This window comes from Geotrypetes seraphini, chromosome 1 (genome assembly GCF_902459505.1).
Source record: "Geotrypetes seraphini chromosome 1, aGeoSer1.1, whole genome shotgun sequence".
NCBI lineage: Eukaryota > Metazoa > Chordata > Amphibia > Gymnophiona > Dermophiidae > Geotrypetes > Geotrypetes seraphini.
Window position 1 is genome coordinate 310,186,579 of NC_047084.1, and position 22,450 is coordinate 310,209,028.

The following is a 22,450-nucleotide window of genomic DNA, read 5'->3' on the forward strand; positions in this document are numbered from 1 at the left end:
TGTTAGCACTTTAACATATTTTCCACATGGATGTTCCCTTTGAAAATAGCTGGAACATCCACATACACTCCCACAGGTATTTGGGCACATATTGAGCAGGATTTCTCAATTTTGGTCTCTACGTTCTATCTTAAAGGGGATTCTGCATGTGTTAAAACTAGGGTTACCAGACATTCAGATTTCCACGGACATGTTCTCCTTTTGAGGACATGTCCAGGAGTTTGGACAGCTTTTCAAATCCCAGCCCGTTGTCCAGGTTTTGAAAAGCTTTGAAGAAATCAGTGTCGGGCAGGAGGGCATCCGCGCATGCACGGATGCCTCGTGATGACATCCCGTGCATGCGTGTGTGTGCATGATATCATCGCATGACATCTGCGCATGCGCAGATGTCCTGCCCGACAAGAGCAGGCAGCTGAGGCGGAGCTAGGGCGGGATTGAGGCAGGGTTGAGGGCGTTACAGGGCGGGGATGGGTGGAACTGGGCGGGCCTGGAGGGCGGGTCTAGGGGGGTCCGGATTTTCCGATTGGAAAATCTGGCAACCCTAGTTAAAACTAAAAAAGGACCTACAAATAAAAAGAATCATAGCCAACTGGAGAAATGAAATCTGAGATGACTTCACTTGCAGCATGATTCTACTTAAGGCTTCCTTTGCAACTTCATTGAAATCGTGGCACTTACTTTTCCAATAGTCAGTATTCTAGAAGAGGTGATTTACATGTGAAAATGAGTAAAATGCCACCATTTTCTCGCCTTCTTGAACCTTCAAGTTGGCAAGAAGGCTCCTTATGGAATGCTAGGATTATTTTGGGCATTTTGTACCTTGTTTAAATGAATTGTATTGGTTTCCAGTTTCTTATTGAATTCAATAGGCTGTTGATACTGATATCTGAATCATTTCATGGCATGTCTGAACCTTTCTGCCATTACTGCAGCCACATCTGCATGTTTGTCCTGTAAGAGTATATTGCTAGAGTTCTTTGGTTGTTTCCTCATTTTAAAAAGTGAGCAAGCACATTATTCATTCCCAGATCTTTTTACTGTTAGCTCCAAATCCTTGGAATTTGCTGCAAACTGACACTAGCTATCTTTCTTATTTTAGTGTTTTTGTAGAAAAATTACTTTTTGTTGTCTCAAGCTTTTTGGGACAATTTTCTTTACACACACAGTATATGGACATATACATGCTTAAATGACCTTTCTGGCCATATGGTTTTCTGTATTTATTTATTTATTCAATTATTTAGCCCGTCCTCCCAAAGGAGCTCAGAACGAGTTACAAAGTACATCCACAATATAATCGAGACAGGACAGAAATGACATAATTTACAAGATAGACATGATAATAAAACATATACACTAAGCAGCATCCTTCGCATGTGGCTGTAGTAGCGCGTGACATCATCAAATAGCGCGGATGCTACATGATGATGTCGCGTGCGCGTGACATCATTGCGTGACGGCCATGCATGCGCGGATTTCCTCCCTGCCCGACACAGCTTTTCAGAACCCGGACAAAGTGCCAGGTTTTGAAAAGCAGTCCAGATCCCCGGACATGTCCTCAAAAGGAGCACATGTCCGGTAAAATTCAGACATCTGGTAACCCTAGTCAGAACCATGACGGGCCCCATTACTATGAGTTTTAGAAGATGTTATATTTATATTATAGGATAGGATATGATAGGAGATCCAATGCACCAGCTTACCTGGAGACTGTCACAGGACTGTCCTATCTTCGAGGCTTGAATTCCGTTTTCAAACCTATATAAAAATAAGCCTGACCAAATGCAGAAGGCAGAAGTGATAGAGTAGATGAGATAAAAGAGAAGAAAATCTAAAGAGACCATTAGCCAAACAAAAGTCCATACCTCGGATATTTTCCAAAATAGATGAGGAAAAATGTATAGATGACACAGAGAGATAGTGGCATCATCCTGAAGACTGTCTTACACCTTCCAGGATGACTGACCATTCCTTCATGACATCATCTAGAAGAGACTGCAAACATATGAATGGCTGAGATCAGATGATGTGTCAGCCAGCCCCTGCCAAACTATTTCATTGATGGCAGAAAGGGAAATTAGCCTAATTCATAGTAACATCATAAATGATGGCAAATAAACACCTACACAATCCCTCCAGTCTGTCCCGCAAAGCTGGTTATTATTCGGAGCATGATTAAACTAATAAACTGCTCCGAATTGACTCCCCAGTCATTAGTAGAAGTATAGAAGCTTTCAATAAACAATAACCACATATTTTCAGCAGCACTTAACGGGTTAGCATGCCATATATGTAAAGTTGTACTGCAGAATCCAACTTCCTCTGACAGATTCATGTTTCTACGTAGATTCAACCAGCAGGGAAAGAGAGGGATCAGCAATGCCTTTTTATCTCTATAGCATCCCCATGTGTTCAGACTGGGTAATAGGCCAAAGATGTTTTTTTTCATTATAGTTTGGTCATACGCACATAAAAGAAAAAGAGGACATTTTCCTAAAAATTAAAAAAAATCTGGTGGATATATCTGAAGAAGTCCCCAAAAAGTGCAGGCCCTCTTAAAAGAGGACAAATGGTAACCTTACCTGTTACTTTAGTCTTCCTCCCTTCTTTAATGGGGAGTTAGTAGTAATACTTTAAAAAAAAAAGTGATGGTAGCAGAGAATGGGGATCTGTTCCTTTCTGGTGTCCTCTGCTGCATATCTGAAAAACAACAGAAGGCAATGCATGCGAGACACACATTGAGGATTATTCATAGCCAACATATGGATTTGATGTGCACATATTACAATGTAAAATTTTTCTTATATGATATTCTAGGGAAATGACTGCCCTTAATTCAGAACCACTCTTTATAGAGAGTGCTGGTGGATTTTTTTAAAGTGATGGTGGACACGAAGTGGCTTATATTCAGTAGCCCAGGCACCACATTAAGATGAACAAATGACTTAGGTGCTTCTATATAAGCCCAATATTCAGGGCTCCTTTTACCAAGCTGCACTAGCAATTTTGGCGCGCGCTAGACGCTAACGCCACCATTGAGCTGGCGTTAGTTTTGGGCGCGTAGCGCGGGGTTAGCGTGTGCTAAAAATGCTAGCGCACCTTAGTAAAAGGAGCCCTCAGTGTCCATATCTATTTAGACAGGACTGCTGACCTTAAATGGATAACATCTCTGGTCAAGTAGCCCTGATAAACAGATCTGTTTTCTCTGTTCTTATTACTCCATATGCACCGCCAAGACTTCTGAGATCTATGAATAATTATCATTTAAGTATACCCCTGGTTCACTTTGTAACTCTTGAATCTACTAGGCATTCTGCATTCTTCTCCTTCCAGAATGCTTTACTTGTCCCAGTTCAGTTAGAACTATCCTATCCAAAATTCCCTATTGCTCTAAAGACCCCTTTTTTTTACAAGTTTCAAATTTATTAATAGAAACATAGAAACATGATGGCAGATAAAGGCCAAATGGCCCATGTAGTCTGCCCATCCGCAGTAATCATTATCTTTTCTCTCTCTGAGAGATCCCACGTGCCTATCCCAGGCCCTCTTGAATTCAGACAGTCTCTGTTTCCACCACCTCTTCTGGGAGACAATTCCATGCATCCACCACCCTTTCTGAAAAAAAGTATTTCCTCAGATTACTCCGGAGCCTATCACCTCTTAACTTCATCCTATGCCCTCTCATTGCAGAGTTTCCTTTCAAATGAAAGAGACTTGACTCATGCACCTTTATATTATGTAGGTATTTAAACATCTCTATCATCTCTCCCATCTCCCGCCTTTCCTCCACAGTATACAGATTGAAATCTTTAAGTCTGTCCCCATACGCCTTATCATGAAGACCACACACCATTTTAGTAGCCTTCCTCTGGACTGACTCCATCCTTTTTATATCTTTTTGAAGGTGTGGCCTCCAGAATTGTACACAATATTCTAAATGGATGTGCCTTCTAGGTGGCTTAGTCTAAATATAAGGATAGTAATGGACATAAGGCTGACAGTGTGGGAAAGAGGGGCTGAAATACAATGAGGATAGAAAAGATGGGGGGGGGGAAGAAAGGTACACCCTGCGACTTCAGGATATTGTGGTTGAATCAGTAAATACCAATCTCTTTAAAGGTAAATTGAAGACAGGGTCTTTAGCTCAATTTTAAATTAAGTGAGCAAAGTCTGTAATCAAATGTGTGGTGGCAATAGATTTCAGAGGTAAGGCCCTTGTATTGAAAATATTGAGTCCCTAGTATGCTCATGGGTTCAATTAGCCAATTTTGATTAAGAGATCTTAATGATCATGATGGAAAATATTGCACTAAATAATGAGAAAGATAGACAGGTTCCCCTGTAGCAAGTGTTTTAAAGACTAAAAGGAGTGGTTTATAAGTGATTCTGTGTGGGAGAGGTAGCCAATGCGCTGATTTCAAATGTGACGTCGTGTGTTACACTACAGCCTTCGATGGACTATCAATTAGAGGTAATGCAGCACTGACAATAAATTGGGCTAATCTTGATTTCTCTTCTTAATTTTTCTCTTATATAGTAACTTAGTAAATGATAGCAGATAAAGACCTGAACGGTCCATCCAGTCTGTCCATTAGTTATTCTCATTAAAAAATACATGATTAAATTAACTTGTCTTTTCTTTGATATTTCTGAGCCATAGTCTAAAGTCCACCTGGTATTGTCCTAGGTTCCAACTGCTGAAGTTGCCATCTAAGCTCACTCCAGCCTATCCCGTTGTTTGCAGGATATCTACTGTAAAGGCTGATCAGTAATGTCCTCATGTTTCAAGTTAGTGGAGTTCCCATTCATGTCCACCCCAGCCCATCCTACACCGAATCACCATATATGGGACACAAACCATATGACTTTGTCCAATACTGGCCTCAGTTTTGTACTTTATACCATTTGTTTTCTAATTAGAGATCCTCTATCCTGATATTTTATGGTGTTCTTTTCTGTTTTATATTAGTTTTAATGTTTAATTGTAAACTGTCTTGCTATGCTGTATAGGAAAGGTGGTATATAAAAATACAGTAGAGTCTCAGTTAACCGGGACACTCACACAACTGGCAAAAAAAATGCCGGTGGAAAAAAAGTCCCCTGCAGATGTCCTGAGCCGTAAACCCCCCTCCCTCCCTAAAGCCCCAAAGAAATACAAATGGTGGCAGTACTGGGCCGCAAACCCTACCTCCCTCCCGACCTGAAGCACCAGCGCAAAAGCATCCTGAGCCACAAAACCTCCCTCTCTCCCTAGAGCCCCCAAGCCCTGAAGCAGCTACGAATCCCCCTCCCTCCTGCCCCAAAGCACCAACATATCAGAGGAAAGGCCCTGCCAGGGCTGGCCGTGAGCAGTCTGTTTTGAGGCTGCCTCCTGCTGACCGCTGTGCTTCAGGTAAGGAAGAAAGCGGGAGGGAGGCATGAGGGACATCAGAGGGAAGCCTTCTAGGTCAGCCACAGACAGCATGTTGGAACAGCTTCCCGTGGCTTTATGAAGAAACATGTGTGGCTGCCCTGGAAGGAAGGAGGAGAAGGCCGCCAGGAGACAGGTACACACTGCAGGAGGGGGACACAAACTTGGGACACAGCATGGAGGGAGAGAGAGAGGGAGGGGGCATGACCTTGGGACATTAGATGGAAGGACAGCAGAAGGGAAGGAAAGAGATGCTGTGGTGGGGAGGAAATTGAAAGGGAGTATTGTTGGGCATGGGTTTCTGAATGAGAGGGAAAGAGAGATGGTGCACATGGGGAAAAGAAGAAAGAGGAGGATTTTTGGAGAGGAGTGAGGAAGAGATGCATGGTAAAGAGAGAGATGAGAGGGCGAAGTGGTGGTGGAGAGGGAACAGTGGGACAGATGAAAAGAGATGCAAAAGGGAGGAATGTTGGACATGCTGGAGGGAATGGAGGGAGAGATACAGCATGGTGCTGGAGGGGTGATAGAAGGAGAAATGGTGGGCAAGGGGCTGATGGGCAGAGGCAAAAGATGCAGCACAGTCCTGGGGATGAAAGACGGAGAATGGTAGGTAGGGTCAAAAGATGCTGCACAGGGTCTGGAGAATGAGAGAGGTAGAAATGTTGGACATGAAACAATTCTGTGCAGAAATTCAATGTAGAAAAGTCTTAGGGCTCCTTTTACAAAGGTGCGTTAGGGCCTTAACACGCGGAATAACGTATGCTAAATTAGCCCCGCGCGCTAGCCGCTACCGCCTCATTTTAAGCAGGTGGTAATTTTTTGGCTATTGCGCAATCTTGTGCATGCGCTAAAAATGCTAGCACACCTTAGTAAACGGAGCCCTTAGTAAATTGTTTTTCTTTATTTTCTGTAAGTACATGAAGCTTTGCTTTGGGTTAAATGCATATATACCCATATCGCATTAAAAAAAAAAAAAACAACGTATCTCAAACCTCCATTGCGGCTTTTTGTAAATCTTGGGTCAAAAATTTAGGATAAAATGGCTCTTTGCTTTAAAAATGATGCTGACCCCTGCACTAGGGGGTAATTCTCCACAGATCACCCCAAATTAGGCTCCGGGACTCTGCATTCTAAGTGCAAATTCACTATTGGCAATTCTGTTTATAAAAATTTGATATACTGCCAAACCTTAACAGACTGTGGCAGTTTAAAAACTATAATACTGCGATAATAAAAATAGAATTAAACACTGACAGACATACTGCTAGGGGCCTTTGTCACCATGTTGGATGACGGTGCCAAACCAGGTGACAGTGAAAGGTGATCACTGTTACATAGGCATCTCTGAAGTGCCAATGAGGGCCTGGGTAAGTCTAGGGGAAGGATTGCGAAAGGCAGGGGGGGTCTAGAGGGTTAGGGAGGTAATGCTGGGATCAGGGTTTGGCCTTGGAGGAGGGGATCAGGAAGGTGTGAACATGATGGGGAGGATCTCGGCGCCACTTTGTTGACCTATCAGCTGCTGAGCTATGGGACTGCCAGTAGTGCACCTGCACTTATTGTCTCCCCTTGATTCGGTGGTAAGTTCAGCTGTGCACAACACAAAGTCCCATGTGCTAGCTGCCACAGCCGGTCATGCCTCATCCTGCTCCTTCAGACCAGACCTAGTCCACTATCACTTTAGGCAGCTAATGTAAAAGCCTTTACTTGTAGACAGCAGTGTGAGCCTGTGCTACTGTCCACCATGCTGATAAAGCCACATAACCACAGAGCTTAGTAAAAGGGACTCTAAGTGGAGTGGCTTGCATAACTACAAATTAATGCTGATTATCACCAATAACCAGTCATTAGTCCCTATTAGCATCTAATTTGTCAGTTAAGTTGTGTGCATAATTGCAAGTGTTCTATAGCCTGCTCGTGCAGTTTTGCATGCTAAGTGTAAACATGTGCATACAAGATTATAGAATGAGGGGCTAAGAGCTAGATTCACTAACCTCCGATCCGTGTCCGTTTGCATGCAGGCCGCCGAATTCACTAAAGGCCTGCATGCAAATGGAGACGATCGTTGGCACGCCCCCAGTCAACTGCACGGATCGCTAAAGCCCTGACAGTAGTGACAAGAGAAACAGCCTCCTATCACTGCTGTCAGGGCTTCTACCGGCTTTTTAATTTTTTTTTTTAATCGGGCGGGGGGGGGGGTTTAGTAGTAGTAGATATGGCAGGAGGGAGTGGGAACCCTCCTGCCATAATTTTAAGAGCCACGGGGGAGGGGTGGGCCGGGCCTATGGATGGCGGTGTTGCGATGGCAGGAGGTAGTTGGCATCCCTCCTGCCTTATTTGCAGGGATGGGGAGGGCAGCAGATTTCGGGTTAAAACCACGGGCTTCTTTTCTGATCGGCAAGCCCAATCAGTGTTAGAAACAGTGTTTAGTGAATCGCTTCCCTCCCAAATTTGCATGCCATTTCCCTCATTTGCATGCACGGGTCGGGATGGGATCGCTAAACACTTTAGTGAATCGGGTCGGAGGGAAATCTGGTCGCAAAGGGCTCGCAAACCAATCGGTACACGATTGGTTTGCTTTGTGAATCTAGCCGTAAATTACCCCTCCACTCCACATATTCAGTAAGTATTTTCATTGCCATGTAAAATGTGGCATTGCTGATTTTTTAACACACATTTGCTTGTAACACACATCTGCCACTGTGGTTCCAGGTACAAAAATTTAGATTGTGAATCTACTAGGGACAGATAAAGTACCTGTATATAATAAACGCAAACCACTTTGGTTGCAGTACAGAAAGGACCAAATGGATGAAGGTATGGTATTTTAGAATAATTATACTCACGTGATGTATTAAAATAGTAACATTGGAGATTACCGTAACACTTTGACTTGTTGGTGTAAGTCTCTTAGCCTACTTATTTCACTGTTGGAGGAAGGATTTTCTGTCTCCCTTATTTCCCAGTATTCACACTTGGTATTTCTATCCCCTTAAATACTCAAGGGCTGAAAGTGGTGCTTTTTCCAAAGGTACCATGCAGCTAGGTTATCACTGAATGAGAAATTTAAATATACGGACCTCTTTTGCTAAGCTGCGCAAGTAAATTTATTTTATTTATTTAATACATTTATATTCTGCGCATCCTAAGATCTATGTGGGTTACATGAAAACATCCACAATCTTTTTCAAATCCACAGAAACATATACATAACAAATAATATACAAATATCTAACCCCCCCACCCCTCCACCCTGACCTCCCCCCTCCGCCCCACCTGGATATGTACAGCAATCTTTCATGAATCAAAGGGAAATAATGCTAATAATTAACATTTAAGTCTTACAATATTTTGTTAACGAGCCCCAAATTTCCTTGAATTTGCTATGGTGTCCTATCTGTAAAGAATTAATATTTTCAAACTTATAAATCTGGCATAAGGATTCCCACCAAAAACTATAATTTAAGTTCTCCCAACTTTTCCAATTTTTCATTATAAGCTGCATGGCCACTCCTGACATGACGAGGAGCAATTTATTCTGGTTTGCATTGATTGGTCTCTTGGGGAATAATATCATTCCAAACAATACTAGAGGTAGAGAGGGTAGGGGCTACAGAGGGAAGTCTGTCTATAAATTTGTTGACGTATGTATAACTAATTTTATTTTTTGTTACCCCAATTTTATTATATTTGTAATTCGTTTGGAAATTTTGTAATAAGTGTTTGCATCAAATTTGAATAAACATGAAACATGGAAGTCTCAGGACCTAAATGCAGCTTTGAAAAACTGGGCTTTGAGCCTGGATTTGAATACCGCAAGAGATGGAGCCTGAGGTACTGATTCCAGACGTATGGCACAGCAATGCAGAAGGGGTGGAGTCAGGAGTTGGCAGTAGAGGAGAAGGGTACAGACAAGAGAGACTTGTCTAAAGAATGGAGTTCTCAGGGTGGGGTGTAGGGAGAGATAAGAGAGGAGAGATGTTGAGGAGCTGTAGAGTGGATACACTTGTAAGTCAGTAGGAGATAGTAACATAGTAACATAGTAGATGACGGCAGATAAAGACCCGAATGGTCCATCCAGTCTGCCCAACCTGATTGAATTTAAATTTTTATTTTTATTTTTTTTCTTCTTAGCTATTTCGGGGCAAGAATCCAAAGCTTTACCCGGTACTATGCTTGGGTTCCAACTGCCGAAATCTCTGTTAAGACTTACTCCAGCCCATCTACACCCTCCCAGCCATTGAAGCCCTCCCCTGCCCATCCTCCACCAAACGGCCAGACACAGACCGTGCAAGTCTGCCCAGTAACTGGCCTAGTTCAATATTTAATATTATTTTCTGATTCTAAATCTTCTGTGTTCATCCCACGCTTCTTTGAACTCAGTCACAGTTTTACTCTGCACCACCTCTCTCGGGAGCGCATTCCAGGCATCCACCACCCTCTCCGTAAAGTAGAATTTCCTAACATTGCCCCTGAATCTACCACCCCTCAACCTCAAATTATGTCCTCTGGTTTTACCATTTTCCTTTCTCTGGAAAAGATTTTGTTCTACGTTAATACCCTTTAAGTATTTGAACGTCTGAATCATATCTCACCTGTCTCTCCTTTCCTCTAGGGTATACATATTAAGGGCTTCTAGTGTGTGGCGCAGTGGTAGGATCAACAGCCTCAGCACCCTGGGGTTGTGGGTTCAAACCCCGCGCTGCTCCTTGTGACCCTGGGCAAGTCACTTAATCCTCCGTAGCTCCAGGTACGTTAGATAGATTGTGAGCCCACCGGGACAGAGAGGAAAGATGCTTGAGTACCTGATTGTAAAAACCGCTTAGATAACCTTGATAGGCGGTATATAAAATCCTAATAAACTTGAAACATACGTCTACTGGCGCAAGCTTCCATTTTCGCCGCCCTCCTCTGGACCGCCTCAAGTCTTCTTACGTCTTTCGCCAGATACGGTCTCCAAAACTGAACACAATACTCCAAGTGGGGCCTCACCAATGACCTGTACAGGGGTATCAACACCTTCTTCCTTCTACTGACTACGCCTCTCTTTATACAGCCCAGAATCCTTCTGACAGTAGCCACTGCCTTGTCACACTGTTTTTTCGCCTTTAGATCTTCGGACACTATTACCCCAAGGTCCCTCTCCCCGTCCGTGCATATCAGCTTCTCTCCTCCCAGCATATATGGTTCCTTCCTATTATTAATCCCCAAATGCATTACTCTGCATTTCTTTGCATTGAATTTTAGTTGCCAGGCATTAGACCATTCCTCTAACTTTTGCAGATCCTTTTTCATATGTTCCACTCCCTCTTCGGTGTCTACTCTGTTACAAATCTTGGTATCATCTGCAAAAAGGCACACTTTTCCTTCTAACCCTTCAGCAATGTCACTTACATACATATTGAGCAGGATTGGCCCCAGCACCGAACCCTGAGGGACTCCACTAGTCACCTTTCCTTCCTTCGAGCGACTTCCATTAACCACCACCCTCTGGCGTCTGTCCGACAGCCAGTTTCTGACCCAGTTCACCACTTTGGGTCCTAACTTCAGCCCTTCAAGTTTGTTCAACAGCCTCCTATGAGGAACTGTATCAAAGGCTTTGCTGAAATCCAAGTAAATTACATCTAGCATATGTCCTCGATCCAGCTCTCTGGTCACCCAATCAAAAAATTCAATCAGGTTCGTTTGGCACGATTTACCTTTTGTAAAGCCATGTTGCCTCGGATCCTGTAACCCATTAGTTTCAAGGAAATACACTATCCTTTCTTTCAGCAACACTTCCATTATTTTTCCAACAACTGAAGTGAGGCTCACCGGCCTGTAGTTTCCTGCTTCATCCCTGTGACCACTTTTATGAATAGGGACCACATCCGCTCTCCTCCAATCCCCAGGAATCACTCCCATCTCCAGAGATTTGTTGAACAAGTCTTTAATAGGACTCGCCAGAACCTCTCTGATCTCCCTTAGTATCCTGGGATGGATCCCGTCTGGTCCCATCGCTTTGTCCACCTTCAGTTTTTCAAGTTGCTCATAAACACCCTCCTCCGTGAAGGTGCAGAATCTACTCCATTTTCTCGTGTAACTTTGCCAGACAATCTCGGTCCTTCTCCAGGATTTTCTTCTGTGAACACAGAACAGAAGTATTTGTTTAGCACATTTGCTTTCTCCTCATCACTCTCCACATATTTGTTCCCAGCATCTTTTAGCCTTGCAATTCCATTTTTTATCTTCCTCCTTTCACTAATATATCTGAAAAATTTTTTATCTCCCTTTTTTACATTTTTAGCCATTTGTTCTTCCGCCTGTGCCTTCGCCAAACGTATCTCTTTCTTGGCTTCTTTCAGTTTCACCCTGTAGTCCTTTCTGCTCTCCTCTTCTTGGGTTTTTTTATATTTCATGAACGCCAACTCTTTCGCCTTTATTTTCTCAACTAGGTTGGAGAACCATATCGGCTTCCTTTTTCTCTTGTTTTTATTGATTTTCTTCACATAAAGGTCCGTAGCCATTTTTATCGCTCCTTTCAGCTTAGACCACTGTCTTTCCACTTCTCTTATGTCCTCCCATCCTAACAGCTCTTTCTTCAGGTACTTTCCCATTGCATTAAAGTCCGTACGTTTGAAATCTAGGACTTTAAGTATCGTGCGGCCGCTCTCCACTTTAGCCGTTATATCAAACCAAACCGTTTGATGATCGCTACTTCCCAGGTGAGCACCCACTCGAACATTAGAGATACTCTCTCCATTTGTGAGGACCAGATCCAATATCGCTTTTTCCCTTGTGGGTTCCGTCACCATTTGTCTGAGCAGAGCCTCTTGAAAGGCATCCACAATCTCCCTACTTCTTTCCGATTCCGCAGACGGAACATTCCAGTCCGCATCCGGCAGGTTGAAATCTCCCAACAGCAGAACCTCCTCTTTCCTTCCAAACTTTTGGATATCCACAATCAGATCCTTATCAATTTGCTGCGATTGAGTCGGAGGTCTGTAGACTACACCCAAGTAGATAGAAGTTCCATCTTCTCTTTTCAGAGCAATCCATATCGCTTCTTCCTCTCCCCAGGTCCCTTGCATTTCGGTCGCTTGGATATTGATCTTTACATAGAGAGCTTCTCCTTCACCTTTATGACCATCTCTGTCCTTCCTAAGAAGATTATATCCCGGTATGTTTGCATCCCATCCATGTGATTCACTGAACCATGTCTCTGTGATAGCAACAATATCTAGATCTGCCTCTAATATTAGGGCTTGCAGATCATGAACTTTGTTGCTTAGACTGCGAGCATTTGTGGTCATCGCTTTCCAGCTATTTTTCAGCGATAATCTCCTTTTTCGTATGGATTTTTGTGTCGTTTCACTTTCCGTTGCAATACTAAGAAATGAGTTGCTGATATTGCTTATGTTGCAGCCTTTACTACTATCACATCTTTTCTTTTGCCGGGGGTGGTCTCTATAATTGTCCTTCGTACATACACCACCCCCACCTTCTAGTTTAAATGCCTAGAAAAATATTGTCTAAATTTCTCTGCAAGGTTTCTTTTTCCTGCTGTAGTAATATGTAGCCCATCAGTGCAATATAGCTTCTTGTCCTTCCATGTATTTCCCCATCCTCCTATGTACCTGAAGCCTTCTTGATGACACCAGGCTCTGAGCCATCTATTAAAGTCCTCTGTGTTTTTCACTCTTTGCTCTCCTTTTCCATATGCAGGCAGTATTTCAGAAAAAGCTAAAGTCTTTACAAAAGGTTTCACGCCCTCACCAAGCTCCTGAAAAGCTTTCTGTGCTGCAAGTGTGGAGTTGTTGGCCAGGTCATTTGTTCCCAGATGGATTACAACATCAGTGTTAAAATCCTTAGTTTCTTCCTTAATTATAGTCAGTATTTGCCTGGAACTCCTGGTAGCTGAGGATCCTGGAAGACATTTCACTATTTTGGTCTCCTCGCCCTGTGTTCCAAGATTAATGCCTCTGATGATGGAATCCCCCAACAGTAATAGTTTTCTGTTTTTGGCTTTTTTATTTGTACTTAGGGTGCGCTTGTTCTCTTGAGTTACCTTCATTGGTTCCAGTCCCACCTCCCTTCTGTTTTCCTGAGTATCGCAGTGCACTAGTGGAGCGAAGGAATTCTGTAGAGGTAATATTAGTGAAGGTGGATGTTTCTGTGTTACATGTCGCAGTCTTCCTGAGCCTACTGTGACCCATTTATTCCTGGGCTGTTTTATTCTTTGAGGTAGAGGTGGTAAGTTGGTATGATTTTGTGGAGTGATGGAAGCTGCTTTAATTGTATTCAATTCCTGTTTAAGTTTGCAGAGCTCCTCCTTAATACTGGCAAGTTGAAGACAGATGGGGCAAGCCTGAAGCCTCCAAATAGTATGTCTTGGAATTAAAGCATCACAGTGATTGCATAGAATAAAGGTCATCTTGATTGGTTGTGAAGTGACTTGATTTGAGTAGTCCTGATTATATGGGTCTCTATATATGAATAGTGGTCCCTGGGGTTGGTGGGACTATAAGTAAGACTACTAGTAAGGCAGAAATATAGGCTCTATACCACCTAAAACACAGTATTTTAAACAAAAATGCAGGTTCTATCAGTGCTACCCTAAAACACAGGATTTATAACAGGATTTTCCCTACTTTAGTCACCCTGAGCCACAGGCACCAGAAATATAGGCTCTATACCACCTAAAACACAGTATTTTAAACAAAAATGCAGGAAGAGGAAATAAGATTTAACAGAGGAAAGAGAAGGATTTATTTTTTTGTGCTTTTTTATATTTTTTTAGTAAGAAACAGGGAGGAGAAGAAAAATTAAGCAGATATAATACTGAAAACCAGTTAAAAGACCAGAATATGAAATGCTGAGTAACTTAGCTTTTAGATGTTCACAGGGCAGCCTTGTTTCAGCAATGTCCCAAAGGAGTTTGAACTGCATGCGGAAGCGGATAGGAAGCCAATAAAGCGACGAGCATAATGACCCTGGCAGAATACAAGGCGCACAGCGGAATTCTGAACAGATTGAAGGGGAAGAACCTCAGATTTGCTCCAGTTTATTTTGTAATCAAAGAATTTTCCAAATCTATCAATCAGATCCAGTACATGCGGAATGATGATTTCAGGATTCCTTAAGTGAAGCAATATGCCATCTGCATAAGCAGAGACCTTGTATTCCCGACCTGCATAAAGAATATCCTGTATCTCCTTTGCCTGCTGAATAGCCAATAACAAGGGTTCCAATACAATGTCAAAAAGAAAAAGAGATAACGGACACCCTTGTCTAACTCCCCTTTTAAGACAAAAATGTTCAGAAAAATTATTATTGAGATCAAGCATCAAATTACTGCATCTCAATGGCCACGCATTTGGGCTTGGAGGATGAGATGTACTATGTCTGCATCTATGAGACAAACTTGGTTTTTTCTGTTACATAGAGCATTTTGGACCCCGGTTCGTTTACAGAAGTTAGATAACTCTAAATCTAATAGATGCTTGCACTGTCATCTTGAAGCTGGGACATTAGATCATTTGTTATTCTATTGTCCATTAATACTTGCTTTTTGGAAATCAGTATGGGGTCAAATAAATAGTTTGTTAGATAATCCAATGGCATTATCCTATGACACTGTATTGTTTGGCATGTCAATGAAGGCTAAAAGCCAAATATCCTCTAATAATAATAAGCTTCTACTCATTATGACAGGAGTTGCCATACAATAGATTATGAATAATTGGAAAAATTGGGACAGGCTGAATTATAGCTTTTGGTGGAACTCTTTGTGTCACATATTTAAAATGGAAGGGATAATTGCCATGCAGCAGGGAAATTTTAAGAAATTTCAGGTTATTTGGGAGCCATTAACAAGATACTGTAAAGATTGAAATTACTGCATAGAATACATATTAACTTTTTCTCTTTTGTTCATATATGTCCAGGGTAGGATGGGAATATTTTATGATTTCTTTTGCTTATGAATAATTGTTGGGTATAAGGGAGGGGGGATATTTGATGCGAGTTAGAATTTGATGATATATTAAGTGATGTAAAAGTATAAAATGATTGTATTATTTATTACACTTATTGTGAGTTTTAAAAGTGAATAAAGATTAATTTAAAAAAAAAAAAGAAATAATTTTCAAAGTGAAAAATAACTGTAATATAGAATCTGCATTCATCTCATATTTTGGGACCTGATGAATAACATGATATTAACCCTTTACAAAATTTCCATTTGACCAAGGAGATGATACAATGACAGGAGATGGAGGAGAGTACCTCAGACCAGAGGACCTGAGGGAACTGGGAGATGACTCTCTGCCCAGCAGCCATTTCCTAGATGGTATGAGCTACCTGCGGTACAGTTTGGAGGGAGGACGTTCAGAAAGGTATTTACCTAGAACTTTGGTAGTACTAGTGACTAGCAAAACAAATACTCTGGTTCCCATAAGCCTTGATATCTATTAGAACTGTTTTTCTAACTGCTTGACCAGCACAAGAGATTTTTAGGAAAATTACAGGTGTAGTCACTATGGGGCTGATTCTGTAAATGGTGTCTAAATCAGCTGGTTCTTAGAAAAAATGGCGCTGGCTACATGTCACTCACACTTAGGTACCATTTACAGAATTGCGGCTAGCGGTGCTTTTGTATAAACTGAAATGTAGGCCATGGTTTTAAAAGCCTACATTTCAGGCACCTAAGTTTTTGGAGAATCACACTTAGCGGCATCTAAGTTACACTCCGCCCATAGAAATGCACATTTAGGCATTAGACGTCACTAAGCGCCATGCAATAGGTGCCTATCTTTTTATAGAATCAGATAGGTACCTATCACACAATTATTATTTTTTTAACCAATTATTGAGGCTATTAAGGGTATTTTGCCAATTAGGTTTACACCCTTTATAAAATTAGTCCCTGTGGGACCCTTTCACAAATGGACTTCGAGCACTTTTTCACAGGTACTTCCTGTGTGCTAAGCCTATTTCTAGTGCAGCTACTAAAAAGTCTTTTTTCTATTAGTTGCATTTATGGTCATGCACTAATGTTATTATTAGTTCACATCCATTTAAAAAATAATTAATGTGAGAGCTTTTAGCACCTCTTGTATAGGAGGCACTAAGGACCCTAGTGTTAATTCTGTGGCAACCAGTTAGCATGCGCAAACTGATAACCACTTTCATGGCCAGTTTCCACCTATTCTCTACCCATGCCCCACCGGTCCACAGAAAAATTTAAAAATAAATACGCGTGCTTATCGGAAGCAAAACTGATGCAGAGGGCTTTAGTACATCCTGCATCAGATCATTTTTGCTGCATTAGGTGTGCATTAGTGCTTAGTTAACGCAGCTTAGTTAAAGGGCCCCTTCGTTCCTTGTAGAGAAGTCCCTTAGTTGGTAATAAGGTTGTATATTTACTTTTTTTTACTAAAGTTGCAATAAACAGTGCCTGTATCCTGAACATGGTCTGCAGTTTTCGTTTAGGTTACAGATCACTAACAGCAGGTCAGCAATTTCATGTTTGAGTTCTTTTAGTACCGTTGGATGTATACCATCTGGTCCAGGCGATTTATCACTTTTTAACTTGTCGATTTGGCTTAGTACATTAGGAGATGACTATTTAAAAATATTAACACAGAAGCCCCTACAGCTTCCTATTCAGGAGGAACTATGGGCTCCTGTGTTATGAGTGTGCTAACCACCCCTGTGCACTCTCCATCCCTGACACATCCTTTCGAGCACATAATGCATTAGACCATTTTTGCTGCATTAGTAAAAGGGCCTCTAAAGCAACAATTACAATCCAGTAGTCATTTAGAGCCATATTCTATAAATGGCATTGTAAGTTAGGCGGCAATAGATGCCCTACCACTGCCTAACTTAAATTGTTTTAATTGGCTTTAATCAGCATGGTAATTGACCGTGTCATTTAAAATCAATTAAAAACTCATTAAAAAAAAATAGGTACCAGGAGGTGTCTACAGTATAGGCACTGGAATCATGCCTACAGCAGGATGCCTAATGCCATTTTACATCTAAGTGGGCATGGTTAGGGGGCGGAGCGGGACTTAGGGGTCCTTTTATCTAGCCGCGCTAGCGAGGTTAGCGCGTCGGACATTTCATCACGCGCTAACCCCCACGGCCGGCTAAACAGCTAACGCCTGCTCAATGCAGGCGTTAGCGGCTATCGCGTTAAACCCCTACCACAGCTTGATAAAAGGACCCCTTAGGTGCTGTGTCATGCGAGTCACTAAAGAGCTGAGGCAGCTGCTGATTTAGGCACCATTTACTGAATCTGGCCCTTAAAGCATGCAATCCCTCTGTGTCCTTCTTGTCCCAGTGAGAACTTTGTACATATGCCTCGTGATTTTTAAAGATACAGTCATTCTGTGTCCTTGCATTCTGGTTTCTGTCTTTATCCTTTTAATTACAGTGCAACTTAAAGCCAAGCAGCTTTTAAAATGGCAGAATAATATTGTCCAAAAACCCGATAATCCAAATCTTTATTTAAAAGTGAAATTTACTCATTATAGTGCACAGATAATTACTGTCCTTATTATCAAAGCTCCTGCCTTTTTTTTTTTCTCATTCTTCTTTAAATTCTGAATTAGCACCACAGACGCTACACGACTTTCAAATCTGGCAGTACATTTCTCTGTATTACGCCTGGCTGATTTCAGCCATTCATGCAGCAAAAATAATAGAAAATATCTAGGAAGAAATTTTTCTTATTACCAAATTGATATGATCTCACAAGAGTGGGTGTGTAAGAAACACTAATCTTTTTGCATGTCACTATTTTTGATAGGCAGGATCCAACAATATTCAATGGCACCAGCTCTAGCATATAAATTAATATGGTTATTCAGTATTGCAATACGTATAATCAACAGCACTGAATATATGTATTGTAGGGTCATCACCAACAGTACTATCCAATTTAGTTTTGGCCTGCTAAAAATCAGCAGTGTCTGCGTAATTTAGATTATCAGGTTTACAAGTTTATTAAAAATTTGATATCCCACCAGATCAGGCTTCAAGGCAGTTTGCATATTAAAACAAAGGGAGATACATAAAAATATAAAAATAAACATACACATTACAAATATACACAAATCACGCAGACTAGAACAGGAATGAAAGGAAAAAGGGGAAAAAGTACAATATTTGGATAGAAAAGAAAGGAGGGGAGAGAACAAAAGGGCGGGGACTTAAAGGCTGCCTCTGCCTGACTTTGATATGGATAGGGCTGGGATGGTTAGAGTTTTCTTGGGTTCACCACTTTCCCCTGGATTCTATAAATGGTGCCCAAAATTGTGCACACAAATTTATGTATGCACACAATTTGAATAATGAGCCAATGAGTAGGTGATGATAATCAGTTAATTTGCAATCATTTGGATTTATGCATGCATCTTGCTAAGTTCTAGTCTGTAAAAATGTGTGTTTAAATCTTTTACAATGTAACTAAAAGGGGGTGTGGCCATGGGAGGAGCATGGGCAGGTCAGGGGTGTTCACTAAAGATGCGTGTACACTAGTATAGAATTCAAGGGATTTGTGCATGCAGATTTACACAAGGTTTCAGTAGTGCATGGATCTCAGTGCTACGGTTATTCTATAAACAGTACCCAACTTGGAACGCCATATACAGAACAATGTTCAGCACTAATTTTTTTTTTTTTTTTTTGGGGGGGTGCCCAAATTTGGGCACCATTTACAGAATCTAGTCTTACCTATCAAAATCCAAAGCTAGCAGACTTATACATCCACCAGCTAAATGTAAAACCTCTTCTGGTAATATTTCCAATAATGCTTCTTTTTCAACCAGCAACATTTTTATATCCTGTAAGGGTCTGATTTTAAAAATGACATCCCGATTGTAGTCTAATGGACCAATCAGGACATGTTTTTATTTAAAAACTGATGGGGCGAAGGATGCCTATAATATAGGCATTGTTCATGCGCATACGGAGACGTCTAGGCACGCCTGTGGATGCCTAAGGCAGGTGTAGGCATGGTATACGCTGGAAGAGGCCTTATGGGTCATAGGCGTGCCTAGGCACTTCTTGTAGGCGTGAGTCAGATGCCTTAAATCAGGGGTCTCAAAGTCCCTCCTTGAGGGCCGCAATCCAGTCGGGTTTTCAAGATTTCCCCAATGAATATGCATGAGATCTATGTGCATGCACTGCTTTCAATGCATATTCATTAGGGAAATCCTGAAAACCCGACTGGATTGCGGCCCTCAAGGAAGGACTTTGAGATCCCTGCCTTAAATGTAGGCCTGCAAAATGCTGGCCTACATTTAAGGCATCTGTAGAGGTAAATAGATACAATTCTGGAAACCGTACCTACTGGGATTGACCTGCGGTAGGCACCCATTTTGCAGGCACCTACTGCGGCAGGCACTGTTTCCAGAATCAGGCCCTAAATGTATATTCCCTGACAATGGAAATGGTTTTAATTTTCTTTTGTAACCTTATACTTTCCCCTTACCTCTCTCCAACCTTCTTCAATTTGCTTTCCATAGCATTATGCCAAGGTAGGTATGATATCACTTTTCCCTTGCACTCCTTTGGCATGAGCCATAGAAATTCATCCATTTTGCAGGTCTGCCAGTGAACCAAAGGTGTGTTCTCTAAAGTAGCATTAGTTGTGCAAGGCCAGTGAATAACACTAGATAGCTAAATTTATAAAGCTGTACTAGGAGAGCTATGCGCATAAACACCATCCAGCCGATTTTTAGCTGGCAGCAGTCGGCATTTTTTTTTTTAAACACCGACCGTTGTCAACTAGATTAGTCCCAGATATTCAGTACTGAACCATGTCTGAGCACCAGCACTGAATATCGAGGGCTGAGTTCGGTGAGGCTGGCTGCTGGAGCTTATGCAGGTCCCAGCAATATTCAGTGTTTACATCCTTTATCAACTCATGATATTATTTGAAGCAGAGGACCTGCGACCTGGATGAAATTAGAGCAGACATCTTGCAAGCCCTGCATGGCATTCTTCATGGATTGTGAAACTTTATGAGAATGAAGAATGAGGTCTATTGCTGCTAAATTATCTTCTGAGCTGGTGAGGTTCTACTGCTTAGCAAAATCAGCATAGGACAAGTTCAAACTTTTTTGAGTCAATTATTGTTCTGAATGAACTAGTAGCTCCAAATTTCCTAGAAAGCAAGACTAGAAATCCAGATGTGGTATGGGATAAAATCAGGACCACCTCAGCCCATGTCCTGTGACAAAGGCACGGTCCTGAGTGTCCTGCTGAAGTTGTTTTCATTGGCCTGCAGTTAACATTCAATGGGTTTTGGAAGTGCAAGCAACAATCAGTGTTTAAATGGCAAGAAATTGGTAACTCTGTCATCTGAATTCATGGGATTATCTATGAACTGATGTGAAAGCTGTAGATTAGTATCATAATCATTCAGTGGAAGATTTCTGCTTCAAAGGGAAAATCTCAGAAACATTTTGATAACCTATAAGAGAGCATGAACTTGCAGTAAGGATGGGTGGGGTAAAAATAAATTTTTGTAAGCCTGGACATTTTCTTTTGGGTTTGGTTCTTGGGGAAAAGCTGCTAAAATTGGTGCCAATTCCATTTGTTGAAACAAATAGGTATATTTTGTTGGATTAAGAATCATAATCTGCACAAGAGCTGTGAAACCTCTTGGAGGGTGAAGCCAAAATTTAATATTGTGGGTGAGCACCGAGTTTAAGACAAAATAAACCATCTCCACCAGAGATAGAAAAATGCTGTGTTCAGTGGATTAGTCTACTTGAATGCACAAAAAGAAAAAATAAGAATATAAGGTGATGTTTCTTTACTGGATTACATTTTATACCTTTATTTCTATACAAAAAAATACATCATGTAATTGTACGTGATAATTTTTACCCAGCTAAATGTGTATTGACTAAGGTCAATTTTTAAAAGCTTACCCCCCCCCCTTACACACACACACTTTGACAAAACTGTAGTGCGGATTTTAGCGCCAGCTGTGGTGGTAACAGTTCTGATACTCAGAGAATTCCTATGAGCATCAGAGCTGTTACCGCTAAACTGGCACTAAAAACTGCACTATGGTTTTGTAAAAGGGGGTGTTAGTTGAGAGCTACATATGTAAAATAGGATGCCACATAAAGTGGAGGTTAGAGAAATCCATGCACATTCATTAGGGATATCCTGAAATGTTTTACTGACTTGAAACCTTTTTAGCTCAGATTTATTGCATTATCTCCTAATTTTTCAAAAGATATGAATGTAACCTGCAAGGTGATAACACAATTAATTTATACCGTCCAATTTAAATGGATTAATTTGCACTTCTACAGTTAGGTACACACTCCCTTGTTCTGTAACATGAGTGCCTAAAAGTGTGTACTATTTTTGTGCTCAGACTATAGAGTATTAACATGTACACATGAACCTGTTACATTCATGCTTGTAAGTATTAGTTGGACGCTAAGTGGTATTCTGTAATTTTACCAGCCATTTTTCAGCCCATGGTGGTCAGAATTATTTTTAAACGCAGCTGTAGCCCATATCCAGGAGCTAATATAAGTAGGAAACGCTGACGGAGCTTATATAAGTGGCAGCTGAATATCTGCCGGGACCCGCATAAGCTTTTGTTTTGTGTGTTTGTTTTTTATTCTCTATGATTCTCCTTCCAGCCCCCTCTTTTCCTCTCTACTTCTCCCCACCTGTGCCTTGCAGAAGTCCACTCCTTCCCAGAACACTTGCCCAATCCCCAGGCCTACCTTTTCTTCCTGGTTCAGTGGGAGCAATGAGGACAGAAGCGAAACTTGCCCTTTGCAGCTGCCTGTAGAAAATGGTAACAGTGACCTCTCATGGCAGCTCATGGCACTTTTGTAGTACCATCAGGCTGCTGTGAGAGGTGTCGGCAGCCATTTTCTACAGGCAGCCGTAGATAGGAGTGAGTCGGTTTCACTCCTGCTCCCGCCACCCCCACTGACCACCAGGGGGCAAATTTAGACCCAGAGGGACCTACGTAAACTTGTATATGGGGGATGGGCAGCATTTCATGGGGAGTCT

The 22,450-nt window shown here is 41.6% G+C and overlaps 1 protein-coding gene across 35 annotated transcripts in view; it reads left to right on the forward strand.

Annotated features, from left to right (window-relative positions):
• Window positions 1-22,450, forward strand: part of ANK2 (ankyrin 2) — a 958,369-nt gene that overhangs the window by 741,359 nt on the left and 194,560 nt on the right. For 20 of the 35 annotated variants that reach the window (XM_033955859.1, XM_033955893.1, XM_033955875.1 and 17 more), the window contains 2 exons: window positions 15,639-15,783; window positions 19,924-19,935. In XM_033955859.1, coding sequence (XP_033811750.1) covers window positions 15,639-15,783; window positions 19,924-19,935 — 157 coding nt within the window. Of the gene's footprint in view, window positions 1-15,638; window positions 15,784-19,923; window positions 19,940-22,450 lie in introns of those variants that run through there. The other 15 variants (XM_033955821.1, XM_033955771.1, XM_033955999.1 and 12 more) reach the window with 3 other exon arrangements.